The following is a 19,002-nucleotide window of genomic DNA, read 5'->3' as shown; positions in this document are numbered from 1 at the left end:
CTTTCCTGGTAATGACTTTCATAATGACCTGTACACTTTCTTAGTAGTTACATAATGACCTGTACACTTTTCCGAGTAATGACTTTCATAATGACCTGTACACTTTCTTAGTAGTGACTTTAATAATGACCTGTACACTTTCTTAGTAGTTACATAATGATCTGTACACTTTCCTAGTAGTGACTTTCATAATGATCTGTACACTTTCCTAGTAGTGACTTTCATAGTGACCTGTACACTTTCTTAGTAGTTACATAATGACCTGTACACTTTCTTAGTAGTGACTTTCATAATGACCTGTACACTTTCTTAGTAGTTACATAATGACCTGTACACTTTCTTAGTAGTGACTTTCATAATGACCTATACACTTTCTTAGTAGTTAGATAATGACCTGTACACTTTCTTAGTAGTGACTTTCATAATGACCTGTACACTTTCCTAGTAGTGACTTTCATAATGACCTGTACACTTTCCTAGTAGTGACTTTCATAATGACCTGTACACTTTCCTAGTAGTGACTTTCATAATGACCTGTACACTTTCCTAGTAGTGACTTTCATAATGACCTGTACACTTTCCTAGTAGTTACATAATGACCTGTACACTTTCCTAGTAGTGACTTTCATAATGACCTGTACACTTTCCTAGTAGTTGATGTTTCTCAAAGGTACTGCCTCTGGATAGCGCGTAGTCTTGCACATTATGGTAAGAAGGTACTGGTTCCCTCGTTTTGACCTTGGCAATGGACCGACATAGTCCATAAGGATGTGTGAAAATGGTTCTTTTGGTGTTATATTCTCTTGAAGAGGCGCTTTTGGAGGCGATTGATTAGGCTTTCCCGTGATTTGGCAGGCATGACATGATCTGCAGTACTCAGCTATTTCTCTGTTAATGCCTGGCCAGTATAAATGTTTGTATATGCGTCGCCGTGTTTTGTCAATCCCTAAGTGTCCGGACATAGGGATGTCATGACCAAGCCTTAATATTTCAGACCGGAACACATTAGGTATTACAATTTTAAGGGTCTGTTCGTCAGTGCTGCCATTAAGTGATGATTTTTCTGTCCACTTTCTAACAAGAATGTCATTATGCATGGCATATTGTTGGCCTATTTTTGTATCGCCACCTTGTAGCTTGTGGATGATGTTGGCTATTTCCATGTCATTCATCTGGCTATCACGAAGGTCAGCTATATAGGCCGTTTTGAAATGGATTACAGAAAAAGTCAACTGAAAGTTTGGGTTTCTCATCTATCTGGTCAGTATCTTTCTTATCATTTCTTTGTTCTCGGATTAGTTTTTGTTGCCTGGTTTCTACTTGTTGTATCGTTTCTTGTACTACATTTGTATTTTCATGACATCGGTTTAGTTGTTCCATATCCTCTACTTCTACTTGTCTCGGCCACCAGCTATAAGTTTCTTTCCATTTGTTAATTTGAGACTCTGTTGGAAAACCAATGTTAGGAACATTTCCTATCAGCAGTTCAAATGGTCCTTCATCCACCACTATTACTTCCACCATTTCGTTGAAGTATGGGGAGTTGATATGTACTTTGGCTGTCGGATACTCCTTAATGTGGCCACCAAAACCTTGAACTCTGCAACGTTTCCTACAATATTGATTAGGATTCACCAACTTTGCCAACACCACACATTTTGTGGCCCCTGTATCTCTTAGGGCTGCCTGGATGTAATGGCCATTCACGATTGCAGGGCTGACATATGGTGACAGGTTGTTATCTAGCCCGCCTACATAAGCCACTACTTCCTTTTTCTTATACATTCTTCTGCCTGTGTCTCTACATTGTTTCGCCACGTGTCCAAATCTACCACATGTATAGCATCTTGTACTCTGTCTTGAATCTGTTGTACTAAATTCTGTAAATTTGGATTCCGTTGTGGCAAACAATGCACTTGCTTGATCCACAGGAACTTTTTGCAAACTTTCGCCAGGATGAGCAGCAACGTATCTTTGGCATAGGTACAGGACTTCGTCCACATGTCTGGGCTTTCTTTCTTGGAGGAATGCAAAGAGATTTTCCCCAGCCGACTGCATTGGTAAAACTCTAGTAGAGTCTTTTTCAGCAAGGTGTAGTCTCCCACGTCCTTGTCATTCAGCACCTGCAGCGCATCTAGTGCTCTTCCACCCACTAGGCTGAGGAGTTCTCTGGCCCATTCTTTCTGGGATTCGCCTTCCAGCCTCATCAGCATTTCAAACCTATGGATGAATGAATCCATTCTGTCTGTCCCTTCAACAAATTTCTGCATTTTTGTGCGCCTTGTATTTCTGATGTTGGGTTCGTCGTTGGCTTCAGCTGTTTTGCAATTCGTGCCTTAGATTCGTGTTCCTCCATCTTGATTTTTGCTGTCACCTGCAGTTCCTCCATTTTTCTTTTGAACTGTGTTTCTTCTTCCTGCATTCTGAACTTTTCTCTTCTCTCCTCTGCTCTTGCGTCCCTTTCTTCATTTTGCCGGATAGCTCTGGCAACCCATTCTTCAAGTTCTTCTTTCTGGTAACCTAATTTCTTTCCTGTCTCGTACAAGTCCAGAAGTTCACTTTGTTTTACAGACATTTTTAGGATTTAGAAACCTGAAAATAATACTAGTACAGAAGAAAACAAATGTAAAAAGTACAAAAAATAATGAAATCACAATTCAGAATTTGACAGTATACAATCAAAAATTACTACAATGAAAAAAAACTATACTGTCCTTGTAATATCTCAGTAGGGTTCAAGGGTAGACGCACTGGTCTTTACGAAAACAAACAAACTATTTCACCCTGTTCACCAGCCCCCATGTGACCTAAAAATAGGATAGGTCATAAGACCAGTGACCTGTACTGTACTAGCAAGTTAGTCCAGTGGTACTTTGTGGTCCCAATTATATTATCTAGGCTAATAACTATAGCCTCTAGATGTATAATACTACAGAGACAAACAAATAATAATTCTGAGATTTCAGTTGCAACAAAAAAAGGAGTTTATTTACAAACAAAAGGAAAAGATCATGAAAAATATAAATTGCAATAAAGGCTCACCAAAAGAAAATGACATAATGAAACTAAGCAAAGTAGCAAGACAGTTTCAGGTCAATATAATGAAAGGACAACCATCATAGAGGCACAATAATGTCTTATGCCGAAAAACCAAAAAGATGGTTTACAATAATACCATACATGCATTAACAATGAAATGACGTCATTCATGAGACATTTTATGTCAAAAACCAAAGCGAGGGTTTACATTAGTTTACAATAATATCATACATACATTAACTATGAAATGACGTCATTCATGAGACACACTACTGTCTCGTATCTAAACAAAATATGTCTTTCAAAAAAAAACATACAGAAGAGGATAAGAGACTAAGTAGACCTATACCATTTACATAAATCAATTTAGTACTAACAAATTGATAAAATCTACTTAGCTCATTATCGAAATACTCTTCCCACAACAGTGGCACACTCCTCTTGAGTAACACAACAATAGTTCAACACAAGGATGAGTTAAACAGTATATAGATTTAATTCAAAATACACTGGTCAGTTGAAAGGCTCAAGAGAGAGTGGCGATCGTAAACAATTGACAGGGACTTAAATCAAGTAATAAAGGGGGCTAACTCTAATAAAAAAAATAAAGGTAGCCACCCTTATTGTCCCTCTTGTCACAGACCTGTACACTTTCCTAGTAGTGACTTTCATAATGACCTGTACACTTTCCTAGTAGTTACATAATGACCTGTACACTTTCCTAGTAGTGACTTTCATAATGACCTGTACACTTTCTTAGTAGTTACATAATGACCTGTACACTTTCCTAGTAGTTACATAATGACCTGTACACTTTCCTAGTAGTGACTTTAATAATGACCTGTACACTTTCTTAGTAGTTACATAATGACCTGTACACTTTCCTAGTAGTGACTTTAATAATGACCTGTACACTTTCTTAGTAGTTACATAATGACCTGTACACTTTCCTAGTAGTGACTTTCATAATGACCTGTACACTTTCCTAGTAGTGACTTTCATAATGACCTGTACACTTTCCTAGTAGTTACATAATGACCTGTACACTTTCCTAGTAGTGACTTTCATAATGACCTGTACACTTTCTTAGTAGTTACATAATGACCTGTACACTTTCCTAGTAGTTACATAATGATCTGTATACTTTCCAATTAATTATTTTAACATTATGACCTGTTTTACATAATGACCTGTATAGTTTCCTAGCATTGTCGCAAAACATTCAATGATCTAATAAAAGCTTTGCTGGTTTATCAGGTGCGCTGGGCGCTGGACTTTGAACCCTATGTAGTTGTTGCCAAAGACATTCCACTCTATGACCAGAGGTTCCTTGGTTTTGGCTGGAACAAGGTCTCTCACATCATGGAGCTAGATGCTCAAGGGTAAACTCAAAACCTTTTTTTATCGCATTTTAGACTTCAGTAATATTAAAGTTTTAGTAATATGAAAGTTTTAAATTTCTTCAGTAACTATTTTTCCATTGTCTAAAACAACTAAACAACACACTAATCAAATGAAAACAGTTTTGGTTCCTAATTAATGCAGTGTTTTTGTGAGACATGTTTTTACTATTTGTTTTGTTAATGTGACATCTTTGTTTTGCAGATATGAGTTTGTTGTCCTTCCCAATGCATTTATTATTCATATGCCTCACGCCCCAAGTTTTGACATTGCCAAGTTCAGATCTAGTTCCTTGTATAGGAAGTAAGTATACACATGAAAGTATGACTAACATAAGCACTTGAAGACTTGAAGACTTTCCGGCATGTGCTGGTACTTAAAGCTTCTATTAATTTTGTAATTAAAAAAAAAACTTAGAGAAGTCATCCCATTGACAAGAAAAACACAAATTCTTTTTTTTTTATTAATTTGAAAATACACCAGAGATATTAAATCAGTATACACAAAAAAAACTGTCAGTGGCAGTTAGTTCTGATCCTTTCTTAAAAATTAGTTTCACAAAACAAAACAAATTATTGAAACTCAAATTTGAACCTTGCATAACACTTCCCTTAATCCAACTTTTTATTTAACTTCACATATGAATCTCTGACAGCCTCCTATCAGTAGTGTTACATACACACTCCCTGGAAAAGAAATAAAAAGGATACAGAAATTGTATTTTATTAATAATATAAATAAATTAAATACATTTTAGTCAACCACAAACATTATGCAAAATATTGGGTGCCAAGTTTTACATTATAAGACTAATATATTTTTTTTTCACAGATCATAGCAATGATTATACTGAATAGCCTTTTGCGCTGCGAGAGTTAATTTATGAAACACAATTCCCAGTATTACCCTACACGCTCTTTTGGGTTGAAGGAAAAACTTGGCAGTTAGGAAATTCCCACTACAACATTGCTCTAGTCGTGGGTTTGATCCCAATGCTGGCCAGATTTTTTTTTTAATGTTGATCTGATCAGATCCCAATCCTATTTTATTTGAATATTAAAAAGGAATAGATTTTTAAAAAAAATTTATATTGCTTGTTGCTTGTCATATCCGGCTGAGAGCAATCCAACTAAAAAAAAGGGTCTAACAAATGTAGGATTGTGTTCATTATTACAACACTTCTAAATGTTTCTGTTGCTTCTTTTCTTTCAGATGTTTAAAAATATTGAAAGGCGAATTTCAGCGAGACCTTTCCAAGAAATACGGAATTAAAGCATTGAAATATTTGTCTGTGGATTAAGCTCAGGGAATCAACCGTTATTTTGAGAATCTCTAGTCAGGAAAGCATCAAGATTCTTGTACAGACAGTTTAGAACTGTGTTCTAGGAGGTTGTTCTGAGATTTGGAACTGTTGTCTGGAAGGTTATTCTGAGATTTTTACCTGGAGGTTATTCTGAGATTTTGACCTGGAGACCTTGTATGTGCTCAAAACAACTGCCCAAACCTTGATAGTGAGATTATTTGTAAGATTACTTATAGCTAGTCAACTATCATTTTTTAATTGGGGTAGGACTACATATAAACATTTATGAAGTGGATTGTGTCATTTCCTCTCAGCATTAAATAATGTTTTACACATTTAGTCATTGTTGGTGTTATAGTAAACTCATGGAACATGATTTCCAACTTCTGTATAACTTTTATGTGTTTATAGCTTTTATGACTTTATAACTTTTATAGCCTTTATGTTCTAACTCAAAATCCAGAAAAAATGCTGGCTATCTGACTCTTGCCTTCTTGTCTTGCTTATAGCAAGAATGCCCTTTGAAATGATTTGATGTGTATTATTTAGCATAATAATGTTTAATTAATGTAAAGAAAGCCCATGAATACATTCAAGTCTGCTAAATGATATTTTGAGCTTAAGAAATTGTTTGAAGAAAAATTTTGTGGCTATTTACGCCTTGAGAGACAATTCAGTTTGTGACTTCTCCTGTGACTGAAGCTGAAGAGCTTAATCATTGATACACATGTACAGCCACAGGTTAGGCATATGCTTTCCATCAGTGAAACCTATTCTAAAATCAAGTAAAGAGCTTTAATGACAGACATTTAGCTCTTAATCTCCGTAATTATTTTTCATGTTCTGACGGAATTGTTCATTTTTCACATTTGAATATTCTACCTTGTTATCATAAAACTTAAATAACATTTTTGTTTGTAATAAGAAAATATTACTTTTGGACTTTTGGTAGTATAGAATTTTAGAAGAATGCATGCTTTTTATATGTAACACAAATTATAGTTTATAAAAACAAAAATTAATTTAATTTGATGGGATCAAATCAACAATGGTATCGTTAATTAGGAGAAAAGAATTCATTACATAGGCATTGTCACATGCTGAATGAAGCTAGTCTTGATTGGTCATGTACTGTGTTGATATTGCCTTGTATTTACACTGGTCAACGATGGAATGAACTGTTGTGATGAACTTTTGCATATCTTCTGATGATAAATTCTGTGATGACATTCTATGTGTGGTGATACATGATTAGACCAAATTGTAGTGTTTGCAAGTCATAAGCTTTTGAACTGAAGGAAACAAGATCACATTTATTTTTTAAAACTGTCAACAACTTCACCAGTACATGTCAATGTTATATGTATAAATTTTAATAGTGTCCCATGAGACAAAAGTGATATTTAGAAGTGTCTATATTTTTATTTCATTTAACCCGTCAATTTCTATTGCGATAGAATGCAGGTTTTCGGTAGAAAGTTACTAGCAGTTTTTAAACAGTTCATGTCTCACTCTAAATTAGAAGAAAGAGGTATACATTTTTTAAAAACATCTTTTTTTTTAATTGCTTTTTTGTTTTTGTATTCTTATAATAATATAAAAAAAAATTTCTTTTTGCTTAGGAGTTAGAATCAATAATTAAATCCAGGGGCATTGTGGCCAAGTGGTAAAGTGTCTGGTTTATCTGCATTTAATTTTTAATGTACTACAAGAAATCAGAAATAGTGAATCTTACATTAGATAATCTAACTTTTTCGCCTTTTTTTCCCCTCAAAAACACCTGCGCAACATTAAATATGGCCCTCCAAAAACACCTGCGCAACATTAAATATGGATTCATACAATTGTTAGATTATAAAAAGCAAAAATAAAAAACAAATCTGATTAAATATTCTTAATAGCCTTATAATGAAAATTGTAATTTCATTACTTTCCTGGAAATAAGATATTGATTCATACAAACAATCAAAACTTTTGGAAAATGTTTTTTGTTTTTTTTTAGTTCATTATGCTTTTAGCTTTGTTGACAATTAATATCATGTAGTAGGCCATTGTGACTAATTGTCATCAAACCCAGTCAGAATATTTCTGGTGATCCATCAAGTTCCATTTGTGTGCTAATCTGACCACTGTATAAAGTACCTCATTATTTAATTCATTCAGTAACAATATTTGTTACTTATCGACTTGTTATAATATTTGTTGCTTACACTGTCATCATAACTTTGTATTCACTCTACATCTACATCTTATGATTTGATCTAAGAGAATCTAGTTCAGTTGATATTAGGAATGGGTGGAAACTTTTGGTTTTATTTATTTTGTGGATTGTATTTAATATTGTGAAGTGGAATTTATCCTTCAATGTTCACTCGGAGATTATCAAATTGTGTCCAACGTTTTTATTAGCATAATAGTAATACAGCGCCTGGACATTGTTTGATCGACTTCTCTCCACATAGTTTAATATACTTCTCTTCCATTTCCTTTTTTTCTCCGTAAAGTAAAATTTTGTTTATTAATTGAACTAAACTTTGGTTTAGCTTGGTGTTTATTTGTTTAACTAAAGTTTTGTATGTAGTCAACTAACTAAAAAAGGTTTTTATTTGGTCCACTAATCTAAAGTTTTTATTTAATGAAGCAAATTTTTTATTTGTTTAACTAAAGTTTTTATGTGGACAACCAAACTAAAGTTTTTATTTGGTTAACAAAGATAGCATTTTTATTTGGTCCACAAATCTGAAAAATTTGTTTTCTCAACTAGACTTTTTATTTGGTCATTTGGGTTTGAATCCTGGTGAACACTGGGATTTTTAACTTCAGGATCTTTGGACACTTCTAAGTCCACCCAGCTCTAATGGATACCTGACATTAGTTGGGGAAAGTAAAGGCGGATGGTCATTGTGTTGGCCACATGACACCCTTGTTAACCATGGGCCACAGAAACAGATGACCTTTACATCATCTGCCCTATAGATTGCACTGTCTTTAAGGAGTACTTTACTTTATATAGTGTGGAATAAATGAAAAGACTTTTATGTTGAAGAGAATGTAGAAATTTTTGTGTTTGTTATGATTATCAAGTACATCAAACTAATCTGTGTATTCCTAAATTAATGTCTTGGACTCGTCAGGTTGTGAATAGTAGATAACAGTATCAGAGGTATTTGTGTATTTATTTTGAGTGGTAAGGGGGGCCTGCCATTGAAGGAGGTTCTAAACAGGGCAAGGGACAGGGAGGAATGGAGAAAGACGGTAGACGAGTCTTGCTTGGTGCCCTAACGGTCCAACAGACTAATGATAGGTAAAAAAAGGGTGCCATTAAGCTATGAAGATAATTATCTTGGTTGTTTGGAAGTAAACCTTGGTTTTACACAGATAAATCAAAAGATAATGGAAACTTTGGTGATCATTGGAGATTTTCACGATAAACTAAACAATTTCAAGGACGCTAAATTGAACTTCAAAATTGCCAACTCAATAACAGTTAAGCAGAAGAGCTTCAAAGTTCTTGTTTCTGCAGTTCTAAAATGTGCACACAAAATCATCATGTAACACTTTTAAAACATAGTTTAACATTTTTTTTGACTCCAGATACACCAAATAAAAAACTATTTTTAGGTTTTCCACAATGTGTGTGTGTATGTTGTTTCATGAAGAACTTGATAATTTGTTGTCCTTTTTTTTTTCTTTCATTAACTCCTTAAGTAGTGTCATTGTTTTTTAATTTTTTTTTTATTAGAGATCTTTTTACCTCAATACGTTATTAGTATTTGTCAACAATAAAAAAAACAACCTAGAACAACTTGTTAACCTAACAGGGGTGACGTGGCCAGCATTTGTCTGCCTTTCTTATTGTTTTGATTTAAACATTTTTTGTTTTCATAAAGAGACCTGGAGTTACGTTTCTTCATTCATCCTTGCTCTCAACAGGTTCCTGCTCTCAACGGGTTCCTGCTCTCAATGGGTTCCTGCTCTCAACAGGTTCCTGCCATCAACAGGTTCCTGCTATCACTGGGAATAGGTGGGGGGGAGAAGAGTAAAGAATAAAGTTGTTTTTGCAACATGATTTCCACATATACTGTTGGCCACAATAACTGGGGAACTTTGCATCACTTACTTCTTTTTATATTGGACTTGTATATTACCTTGTATTGTATACCTCTTCATGTAACTTGTGTATTCAGCTACCAACTTTTTAACATTTTAAAGTTGGCAGCTTATTTTGTTTTTAAATCCATTCTGTGAAATCAGAGCTTTCATTCCCATCCAACCAGCAATGTTATGGTATGTGACATGTAGCAATATTAAACAATGTTATTTCTATGGACAAGTCTTTGTAACTGTGTGAACTCAGACTGCTGACCTAGTAAATAGATCTAAATCTTGTTGCCACTTTGGTTTGTTTTCAAAGTCCAGACTTTTATTTTTATATTGAAATGATTTTTAAGACTGGTGACATTCAGATTTTTAATAAGACCTGAGTCGTTTAACTGCTGGGATTGTCTAGTTAATGAGACTTGTCCATTCATGGACTACTTCCCCTATGTGACTTAAATTAATATATGTTAATGTGACCTTGTGACCTTATGTTTTTGACTTTGTTATAGAAGACTGTGCACTTTGTAGCTGGACAATATGAGGACTTTGTAGCAGGGCAAACTGTGCACTTTGTAGCTGGACAGTATTGGGAGGGACTTTGTAGCAGGGCAAACTGTGCACTTTGTAGTTGGACTGTATGGGGAGGGACTTTGTAGCAGGAAAAACTTTTGATTTGTAGAATAATGAATTCTTGCCAAGCCCTTTTGGTTTTCTTCATGCATTCTCAACTATCTTCTATATCATTGACTCAAAGGCATGTTAACTTCAATAGATTCCAGTCTAGTATGTATTATATTGTGTCAAATATTTGGACAGACTATCTCTCTATGCCTCTTGTTGTTTATGGTGGTAAACATCTATATCATGAGATCTAGAGCTATGTTTTGACTTTGTTATTGTGAACAATGTTCAATAGTATTTAGCCAAAAAATAATGCTTATTACTGTATGTTTTGATTTTCTGTAAAAAAAAATTTCATGATATATGCATCCTTATACTATTTAGACAAATACTCTAGCCCATTTTTTTCTTGTCATATTTGACAAATTTGGGCCATTAAAATTGGACCTTTTGGTTTTAGTTTGATTTGTTGTCTGTGTCTGGCTTTTAATGGGTAGGGCTATAATTTTTTTTTCAAGCTTTGAGTTAATTCATTTTTTTGTAGGAACCAAATTTGATGTAACAGCTATCTTGGACTTCCTGTCATGTCATTGGCCAGATTTTAATGCGTTAGTTTGTTCAATGTAGAAATATTTTTAAAAATTTGTTTTTTACTTCATGTTACATTTCTATGAACAAATGAATCAAAATGGTCAACATTTTTTTTTTTCTTTCCTGAGTTACAAGGCCAGAGATTTTATTCAGACGGAAACTTGTAATCTACATTTAATAAATGATTTTTAACCCTTTAGAAGTGGCTGGTAATTTAGCCTCTAAACTCTAGCATTGTAAATCCATTTTGTATGCACTCATAGTAAAAAAAAACTCAGCACTTTAAGGGTTAATGAAGCATTTACATTGCCAGCTTCATGTGATTTTTTTTAAAAATTGTTTGCATGATAAAGAAAATGAATGGAATGGATGACTGCCTGGGTATGCGTTTCAGACTATCATCATGATGCTCCTGAGTTCAAACTCTAACCACTGCCATTCCCCTGTCGTCCTGGGGGGGGGGGGATCTGGGATAGAAGATATTCATCTTTGTTGTCTGAATAAAGGTCCGAAAAGTGTTTTGAAAAAAAAACAGCAACAAAATAATGAATGAATAAATTGAAAAAGGAATGAAACAAAAAAAAAAAAAGAAATCAACTTGTATTGATATTTTGTAATGTCACGAAAGACGTGTCTCAAAGAATGACACCAAATGTGTATACTGATGTTGTGCCGAGACTAGTCTGAGCCAGTGAATTGTTGGTTCTACCATTAGCCACAGGCTCCAAGTGTGTTCACGTTGGTTCTAGTTGTTATAAGGAACAGCATTATCTTGTTGTGTCTGGTACATGAAATGTAAGATGTTCTCTTTTGTTATATGTGTACACAGACATTTGAAAAGGTGTTCAATGAAGAAAGAAAGGAGGGAAATGCTGTGCCATGAGGAAACAAAGTCTCCATGCATTTAAGTTTTCATATTACATTTTTACAATTGACAACATATATGCTGTCAAAAAAAAAATGTTTCTTTGGATCTGAGCAAGACTGTGTTGATTGAAACTTAACTAGATCTCTGTAACACTAGATTCACTCTCCAATTTTCTTTGTCCTTTAATTTTAGATTTAAATTGTGTACTGTGTTGTAAAAAAAGAAAATGTTATGGCATTATTTTTGTCACTGGCCTATGTAATTACTTCCACACACATTATCCAATAAAGAACTACATAATGAAAATGAAATCTCGACTTGTCACGTGATGGTTAGTTGTCACGTGATTGTTAGGTGTCACGTGATTGTTAGGTGTTACTTTAGTTATACTTCTCTCTATCCTTCACCAGGGGTTGGTGGCTGAGTGGTAAAGCACTTGGTTTTGTAACCAAGGGATCTCCAGTTCAAATCTCAGCGAAGACTTGGGTTCAGAATTCCGAGGAAAGTATAGGCGCTCGGTCGTTATGGTGGTCACATGACACCCTCGTTATAAATGTGTTAACTCTACGGGTAGGGTCAGCCGCGTGAGTGACCAGTTAACACATTTTGTACAGACCATTTAAATCAGATATGTCAAACTCATCCAGGCGTATGGGCCACATAAACAACTTACTATGACCTGAGGGGCCGCAGCAAAAAATCAGTTGCAAAGCAGCCTACTAGCTTTATGTAAATTGGAAATAATTAAATAGAATACATTAATTAATGGCATACATGTCCCTTAGTTAGCTAAATTTTGTAGTACAATTTGGTAATTAAAAATTATTATGATTACGTAGTAGTTCCATTGTCCTGTAGCTTAACATCTTTTCTGGGATACAAGTTTATTAATATCAGGTTGAAGTTTGTTTGCCATGCCTGATTTAAATGGTGGCAAGTTATCACATCAGTCATTGGTTTGAGGACGCGAATGGCTGCCTGGTCGCGTGGTATGTGCTCTCGATTGTCCAGGATTTGAACCCTCCCCGCTGCTGTTATCTTGCGGGAGGTTGAGGCTTGTATGTAATAATCTTCAATTTTTAAGAAAAACCCAAAATATGTAAAAAAAAAATAAACTCCTACATTTCGCCTCATAAGGATAGTAAGTTGTCAGTACACAAATATATACTAACACCAAGAGTGATGATACCATGTTGTGGTATTTAATCTCGTCAAGTTTCTATCATAATATGCTCCAGAAATATGCTAAAAAACAGCTAAAGAAAGAATGAATATTTTCCGCACTCCTATGGATGTCCCTAAAATTTCTTCATTTTGTTTTTCTAGACGTACTGAGCAATTTAACATGAGCTCCCTGAACACTTGCCACATGTCACCAAACATAGCCTAGGAAGCTAACTAACCATTTTTTTTTTCAGCTTGCAGAAATGTTTGATTATTTTTTTTTTATAATGGAGGGCGTAAATGACCTGAGTTAGGGTGTAAGGCTAATCACCAGGGGCGCTTGCAGGATTTTTTTTTCAAGGGGGCGCGAGTCGTGGCTTCAACTTTCTGTCCCTTGCTTTTGACAACTGTGACTTATATAGATTGTACTGGATTCCGTAAAAAGCAGTGCACTACTTCGCGTCACTACGCGGTCGCAGCTGAGACCAGTGGCGTAGCTAGGAATTCGCCATTATTTGGGGGGGCCCGGGGTCTTGACCTCGTTGGGTGCCCCTGCATTTTGCGTAATATTTAATATTTAATGTAAAAACACTTATTTTGGGGGCCCTTCTCAAGTGGAAGCCACGGGGATTTTCACATTCCCCCTCCCTCCCCCCGCCCTAGCTACGCCTCTGCAGGCTGAGACCTACATATTTATCACACACAGCACTTCCAGTACTGGTACCCTGTAAATGCTCGTTTCAAGAACTTCAAAGAAAAACTTAAACAAATCATCAAACTATTTACTGTTTCATTTTATCCGTGCTGCATGTGCCTCCCTTATAGTTGATACCACGAAAACTGCAAACGTCGATTATGGCTGCCGAAACTCAAGAACGGCTTCTCTTGAGTTCGACAAGCTGGCAATGGATGTTCATTATGCGAATCCTAAACCTCAGAATACTCTGTGAAAAAAACACCTCCAACACCAAGATAATATTTTCAATTTATTGATTTCAAGAAAGCTTTCGACCGAGTATGAAATGGGGCCATCTGGGTGATAATGGAAAATTATAACATAAATAAAAACATAATAAATGTTATCTAGAACTTCTACAAGGAGGCCATAAGTGCTGTATACTTCAGCAATAACACTGGGGTGGGGCTACAAGGATGCCTACTCTTACTAACACTTTTCAATATCTTCCTTGAAAGAATAATGAAGATTCTCTCGAGGGCTACGAAGGTACTGTAAACTAGTGTAAACATTAGAGGAAGAATGACTAACTTGCGCTTCGCGGATGACATAGATGGCCTAGCAGGGACAGAAGAAGAACTAGCTGACTTGGTGATGCGCATAGACAAGATTTCCGCAGCGTATGGTATGCAAATGAAGGCCCAAAAAAATTCAAATTATGACCAATAGCCAAGCTGAAAAGCTGACAAGCGTCTGTAGCTTCAAATACCTCGGAGCTGTCGTTTCAGATGAGGGAACAAAACCTGAACTACTGGCCCGAATTGAACAGTCCACAGCAGCCCTTTCAAAACTTAAAATAATATGGAAAGGCAAAGGCTTAGCCCTGGGCACCAAAATCAGACTGATGTGCTCCCTGGTAATGACCACATTTTTATATGCTTGCGAGTCTTGGACGCTGACTGCGGAGCTAGAAAGGAGGAACCTAGCAATGACATATATATATATATATATATATATACGTGTGTGTGTGTGTTAAAAGGAAAAAAATCTTCCCTTACTCCCCCCCCCCCAAAGAATTCCTGGTTACGCCCATGCAGTACAGTCTATATTCTGAAATGAAGGATAAATCTAAGCCTATTTGTTTGAGACCAATCATTAAAAAGGGCTTGATCTCTGGCTTCCATTGTCCTTAGAGTGTTGCGTCACATGTTCAAATCTAGTATAGCGATTCGTTACACCTGTTAACAAATTTGAATACGTAAATGCCCACCTACATCTTATCTCTGCAGTAGGACTTAGGTGACGTTTTTAAGAATATATCTCGAAAATTTTGTACGCAAAACTTAACTTTAGAGTAAGTTGATTAAATTTGCATATATTTTTGTTATCGTGTTAAAGTAATGAATCTGACCAGAAGCTATAGGCTATTTCCAAGGCTTTGGTATAATATATTTATTACATTATTTTAAGGTCTAGAAATTATCTTCATTTAATTTGCATATATTTTTGTTACATGGTTAAAGCAATTGATCTGATCAGAAGCTTTAAGCTATTTCCAATATATTTATTATATTATTTTAAGGTCTAGAAATTTGCAGAATTAAAATAATTGAAAGTTGTTAATTGGACATTTCATGTATAAGGTACATTTATACCGAATTCAGTCTTAAAGATACCATGCACACACAGTTGCACAGATAGTTCTGAATTTAAATCAAATAATACATTTATTAAATTACAGAATTGAATATGTATTCTTTGTTTCGGGTACCTCAACTTAACTCTTTCTCTCCTAACTGACGATACCAGCATTGATTCCACCAGAATGTGGAAAATAATTATGGAGGGAAAGAGTTAAGAAAACATAAAGAAAATAGAACGGACCAAAAAAAAATGAGTCGTCAGATTTATAACAAACGAATATTCACATTTGAATAGAGTAACACATATAGTAAAATCACTAAATGTAGACACTCTAAAGGACTTACTTGTACTAAAGTCCTCCCGCGCAGTTCGGCGCATTGGGCGGCAAGCTGTCTCCACAAAGATCTGTCACTGGCAATATCTGAAGCCTCCTCCCACCTGGTGTCCACTGTTTTGAGGTCCTCCATGAAGGTGTGGCGCCATGTTATACGAGGACGTCCCTGTTTCCGCTTTCCTCGTATTGGCTTCCATGTCATCATAACTCTTGGTATGCGTATGTCATTTTGTCGGAGAGCATGTCCCGCAAACCCAATGCGACGCTCTGTCACAACCTCACTAAGTGTTCGACTCCCAAGTTCCGCATAGGATTTCCTTGTTTGAGACCCGATCTGTATAACTGACTCCCGAAATCCGTCTCAGCCATTTTTGTTGAGCCACATTTAGTCTTTTCTCAATTTCGGCAGATGACTTCCATGTCTTACATTAATATGTTGCAGTTGGGATGGCGATTGGTGCAGTCTTTGTTTCAAGTCCAATGGCTTTTCTTGTCCGAATAGACTGCAGCCTTTAAAAAAAAATTCTCCCTGCCTTTCAAATCTGGCACGTTACATCATGGTAGGCATCCACGTAGTTTGTTATGGTGCTACCAAGGCATGTGAACTTGTCCAACTCTTCAAGCTTTGACTCACCAAGTCTGACGGTGGCACCCTAAAGGAGTCCAATATTATTAAAATACAATACCTCCTTGGGTCCTTTTTACAACTTATAGAGCAATAATTTTTCCCTTTATAACTTATGATTTTAAAAAATTGAAAATGTTAACCTCTTCCCCCCGAGAAAGAAACCTAGTTAATATATGGATCTACTACACTATATAATAATCCAAATATTCCAATGATATGCATTTAGATGAATACCTAGAAGACAATGCACATTTTTAATACTAAAATCCAATCTTGTCATATTGTAAAGGCAAAGTAATACTGACATATATATATATATATATATATATATATATTTAAATCCGTTTCTGTGACCCACGGTTAACGAGGACGCCATGTGCCAGCAAAACGACCAAGCTCTTTTGAAGGGGAAGTTAGAAGGGTTAGGGTTAGACAGAAGCAGACGAACTGTCACATGCTTCATGCGCAAATAAAAAAAAATCTGCAATAATGGAGAGATATTCTGAAGCGTGGAGCAGTGGTGGAGGGAGGAGGGGGGAGATTTTGAAGATCACCCGGGCCTCCACTTGAGGAGGGCCCCAAAATAAGTGTCCGAATTTGTTTTTAAATTTGATTAAATATTACCTCATCGTCATCTAATCTGTCATTTAACGTTGATATATAAGCTAGTGACCCTGTTGCATGTATTCCACACAGATTATTAACACTTTCCATGCGAGGTTTTTCTCAATTTCAAGGAGTAACTTCCATAGCGCTGACTAGTGCCGTGTTACTCTCAGGAAGTAACTTGGTATATAGGGTAGTTTATTTCATCATCCTTATCATATAAGAAGAAACCTGATAAGTGCACTGAAAACAAAGGAGACCATGAACGTGTCGAAGAAAAGTTTCACTATTCAGATAATTCATACAAAGATACAGCAGTCGAAGAAGTAAAAAAATGTCTCTTAATGAGAGAAGTTGGCCTAGTGCTGAAGAGACTCCAGGGGAATACCTTTTACCACAGTCAGAGAAAACATCTGAAGTAAGTGATGATGAGTCAAGTGATGGTCTTCCAAAATCACTTTCTCTAGAACTGGAAGAATTTGTAATTAAGTACAAAGACTTCGGATATATCTAGCCTGGAATTTTATCCGAGGAACTGCAAGCAAAGATTGTGTCAAAGGGTAGCTTAATTTTTCAAAACAAAGATGAACGGTATTTGTTTCCAATAGGGTTTACCCAGAACAAATCACGAAGTTTGAGATCACGGTTCCCTAGAAATCTTTCAACAGGAAAGATTTTCAACCGACCCTGGCTTCTCTTCTCTCCACATTTGAGATGTCATTTTTTGTTGTTGTTGTTTTTTGCATTTGTACTGTTTTCTGAGTATACTCCTAAAGCATGTACAGTGCATCCTGGTCTTCTTTACTCTTAAAGCACACTAAACCTTTTATTGCATGCTCAGTGCATTTTATACTTCTACTGTTAGCTAAATGCATTTAGATACAGTACCTGGACCGGACTAAGCCCCCAGGTGTCAGGGTTCACTTTAGGCTTGGCTGGACTTGGTTCCTGTGGCTTGATAGGGGCTTGATAATTGTTATACAATTAGGAACAATTACTACTAAATATATTTAACTCTCCAACTCCAGAATAACACTAATTCCATGAATTAATAATGATACTTTACTACTTAGAAATCAAAAGAGCACAAATAGTGACATCAACTTGAGATGTCTGTTCAATGTATATTTTATACATGCAACACCAGTCCAGGAACATAATACAACTAACTACAAATTTCACTCTATCAACCAAGGGGAACTCCCATTCAAAAACATCACGTGTATACTGTTCACATTCATGCCTGGGAGGGGAGGGGGGAGAAGAAATAACAAATAGTACAAAGAAATAACACAATCACTCTCACCATACCTGCCCCTGACAACCTACTAAAGTAACCTTAGTATTTGCATTCTATTCATACCTATTATTGCATGCTTAGTACGGCCTGATCGTGTCCCTTTCATTGAGACACTTGAAGGTATCCTGCCACCTATAGTTCTCCCAGCAAAGCACAGAACGGTTTCAGTTCAAATCTCGAAAAAAAATATTACTACTTTCATTCAAGATTCAATCTCGAGCTTCAGTTTACGCAGCCACTCAGATAAACTTGTGTTTGTTGTGCGCAGCTATGTGATCTGTGCTTTGTGTATTGCTGCCAAAAAAAAAAAAAGTTATTTAAAAAAAGTGTGTTTTCATTTTACTTTACAGGTTCTTGATCAAGAATGAAATCTCAAGAGTTTATGACCTTAGTGATCCAAATAGCCACTGTGACTGTAATACTTCAGAGTAAGGCTGGGAAACAAGAGTATTTGTTTTATTTTCTTAAAAGATACAATCATTAATCTACAATAAAAATTCTTGGCCCTGAGCTCTCATTCAATCATTAACATTATCATTGGATCTTTCACTCTTCGTGAGCGATAAAATACGAAAATTTAACCTATTTTTCTCTTAACTATAACTAGGACAACTGAGCCATTTTCAAGATAAAAACCGCAGCTCAAAATCTAGAAAAATATATTTAAAATCCGATATCAAAAACTTCAGGGTAGATCACTCCTTTTATCTGACAAAAGGGTGACAG

At 35.7% G+C, this 19,002-nt stretch overlaps 2 protein-coding genes across 2 annotated transcripts in view; both read left to right on the top strand.

The window, feature by feature from the left end:
• Positions 1-12,186, top strand: part of LOC106079952 (xylosyl- and glucuronyltransferase LARGE1-like) — a 28,233-nt gene extending 16,047 nt beyond the window's left edge. The window contains exons 20-22 of the mRNA XM_056043457.1: positions 4,297-4,421; positions 4,645-4,743; positions 5,653-12,186. Of these exons, the coding sequence (XP_055899432.1) occupies positions 4,297-4,421; positions 4,645-4,743; positions 5,653-5,740 (312 nt within the window). The 3' untranslated portion in view covers positions 5,741-12,186. The remainder of the gene's footprint in view (positions 1-4,296; positions 4,422-4,644; positions 4,744-5,652) is intronic.
• A 2,783-nt stretch (positions 12,187-14,969) lies between these two features.
• LOC106061780 (uncharacterized) overlaps positions 14,970-19,002 on the top strand; it is a 38,309-nt gene continuing 34,276 nt past the window's right edge. Inside the window, exons 1-2 of the mRNA XM_056043462.1 lie at positions 14,970-15,118; positions 18,627-18,704. Coding sequence (XP_055899437.1) covers positions 18,641-18,704 — 64 coding nt within the window. The 5' untranslated portion in view covers positions 14,970-15,118; positions 18,627-18,640. The remainder of the gene's footprint in view (positions 15,119-18,626; positions 18,705-19,002) is intronic.

The sequence above is a fragment of the Biomphalaria glabrata genome, chromosome 10 (assembly GCF_947242115.1).
Source record: "Biomphalaria glabrata chromosome 10, xgBioGlab47.1, whole genome shotgun sequence".
Taxonomy (NCBI): Eukaryota; Metazoa; Mollusca; class Gastropoda; family Planorbidae; genus Biomphalaria; species Biomphalaria glabrata.
The sequence above is the reverse complement of the archived record's forward strand: the minus strand, read 5'-3'. Positions and strand labels throughout refer to the sequence as shown.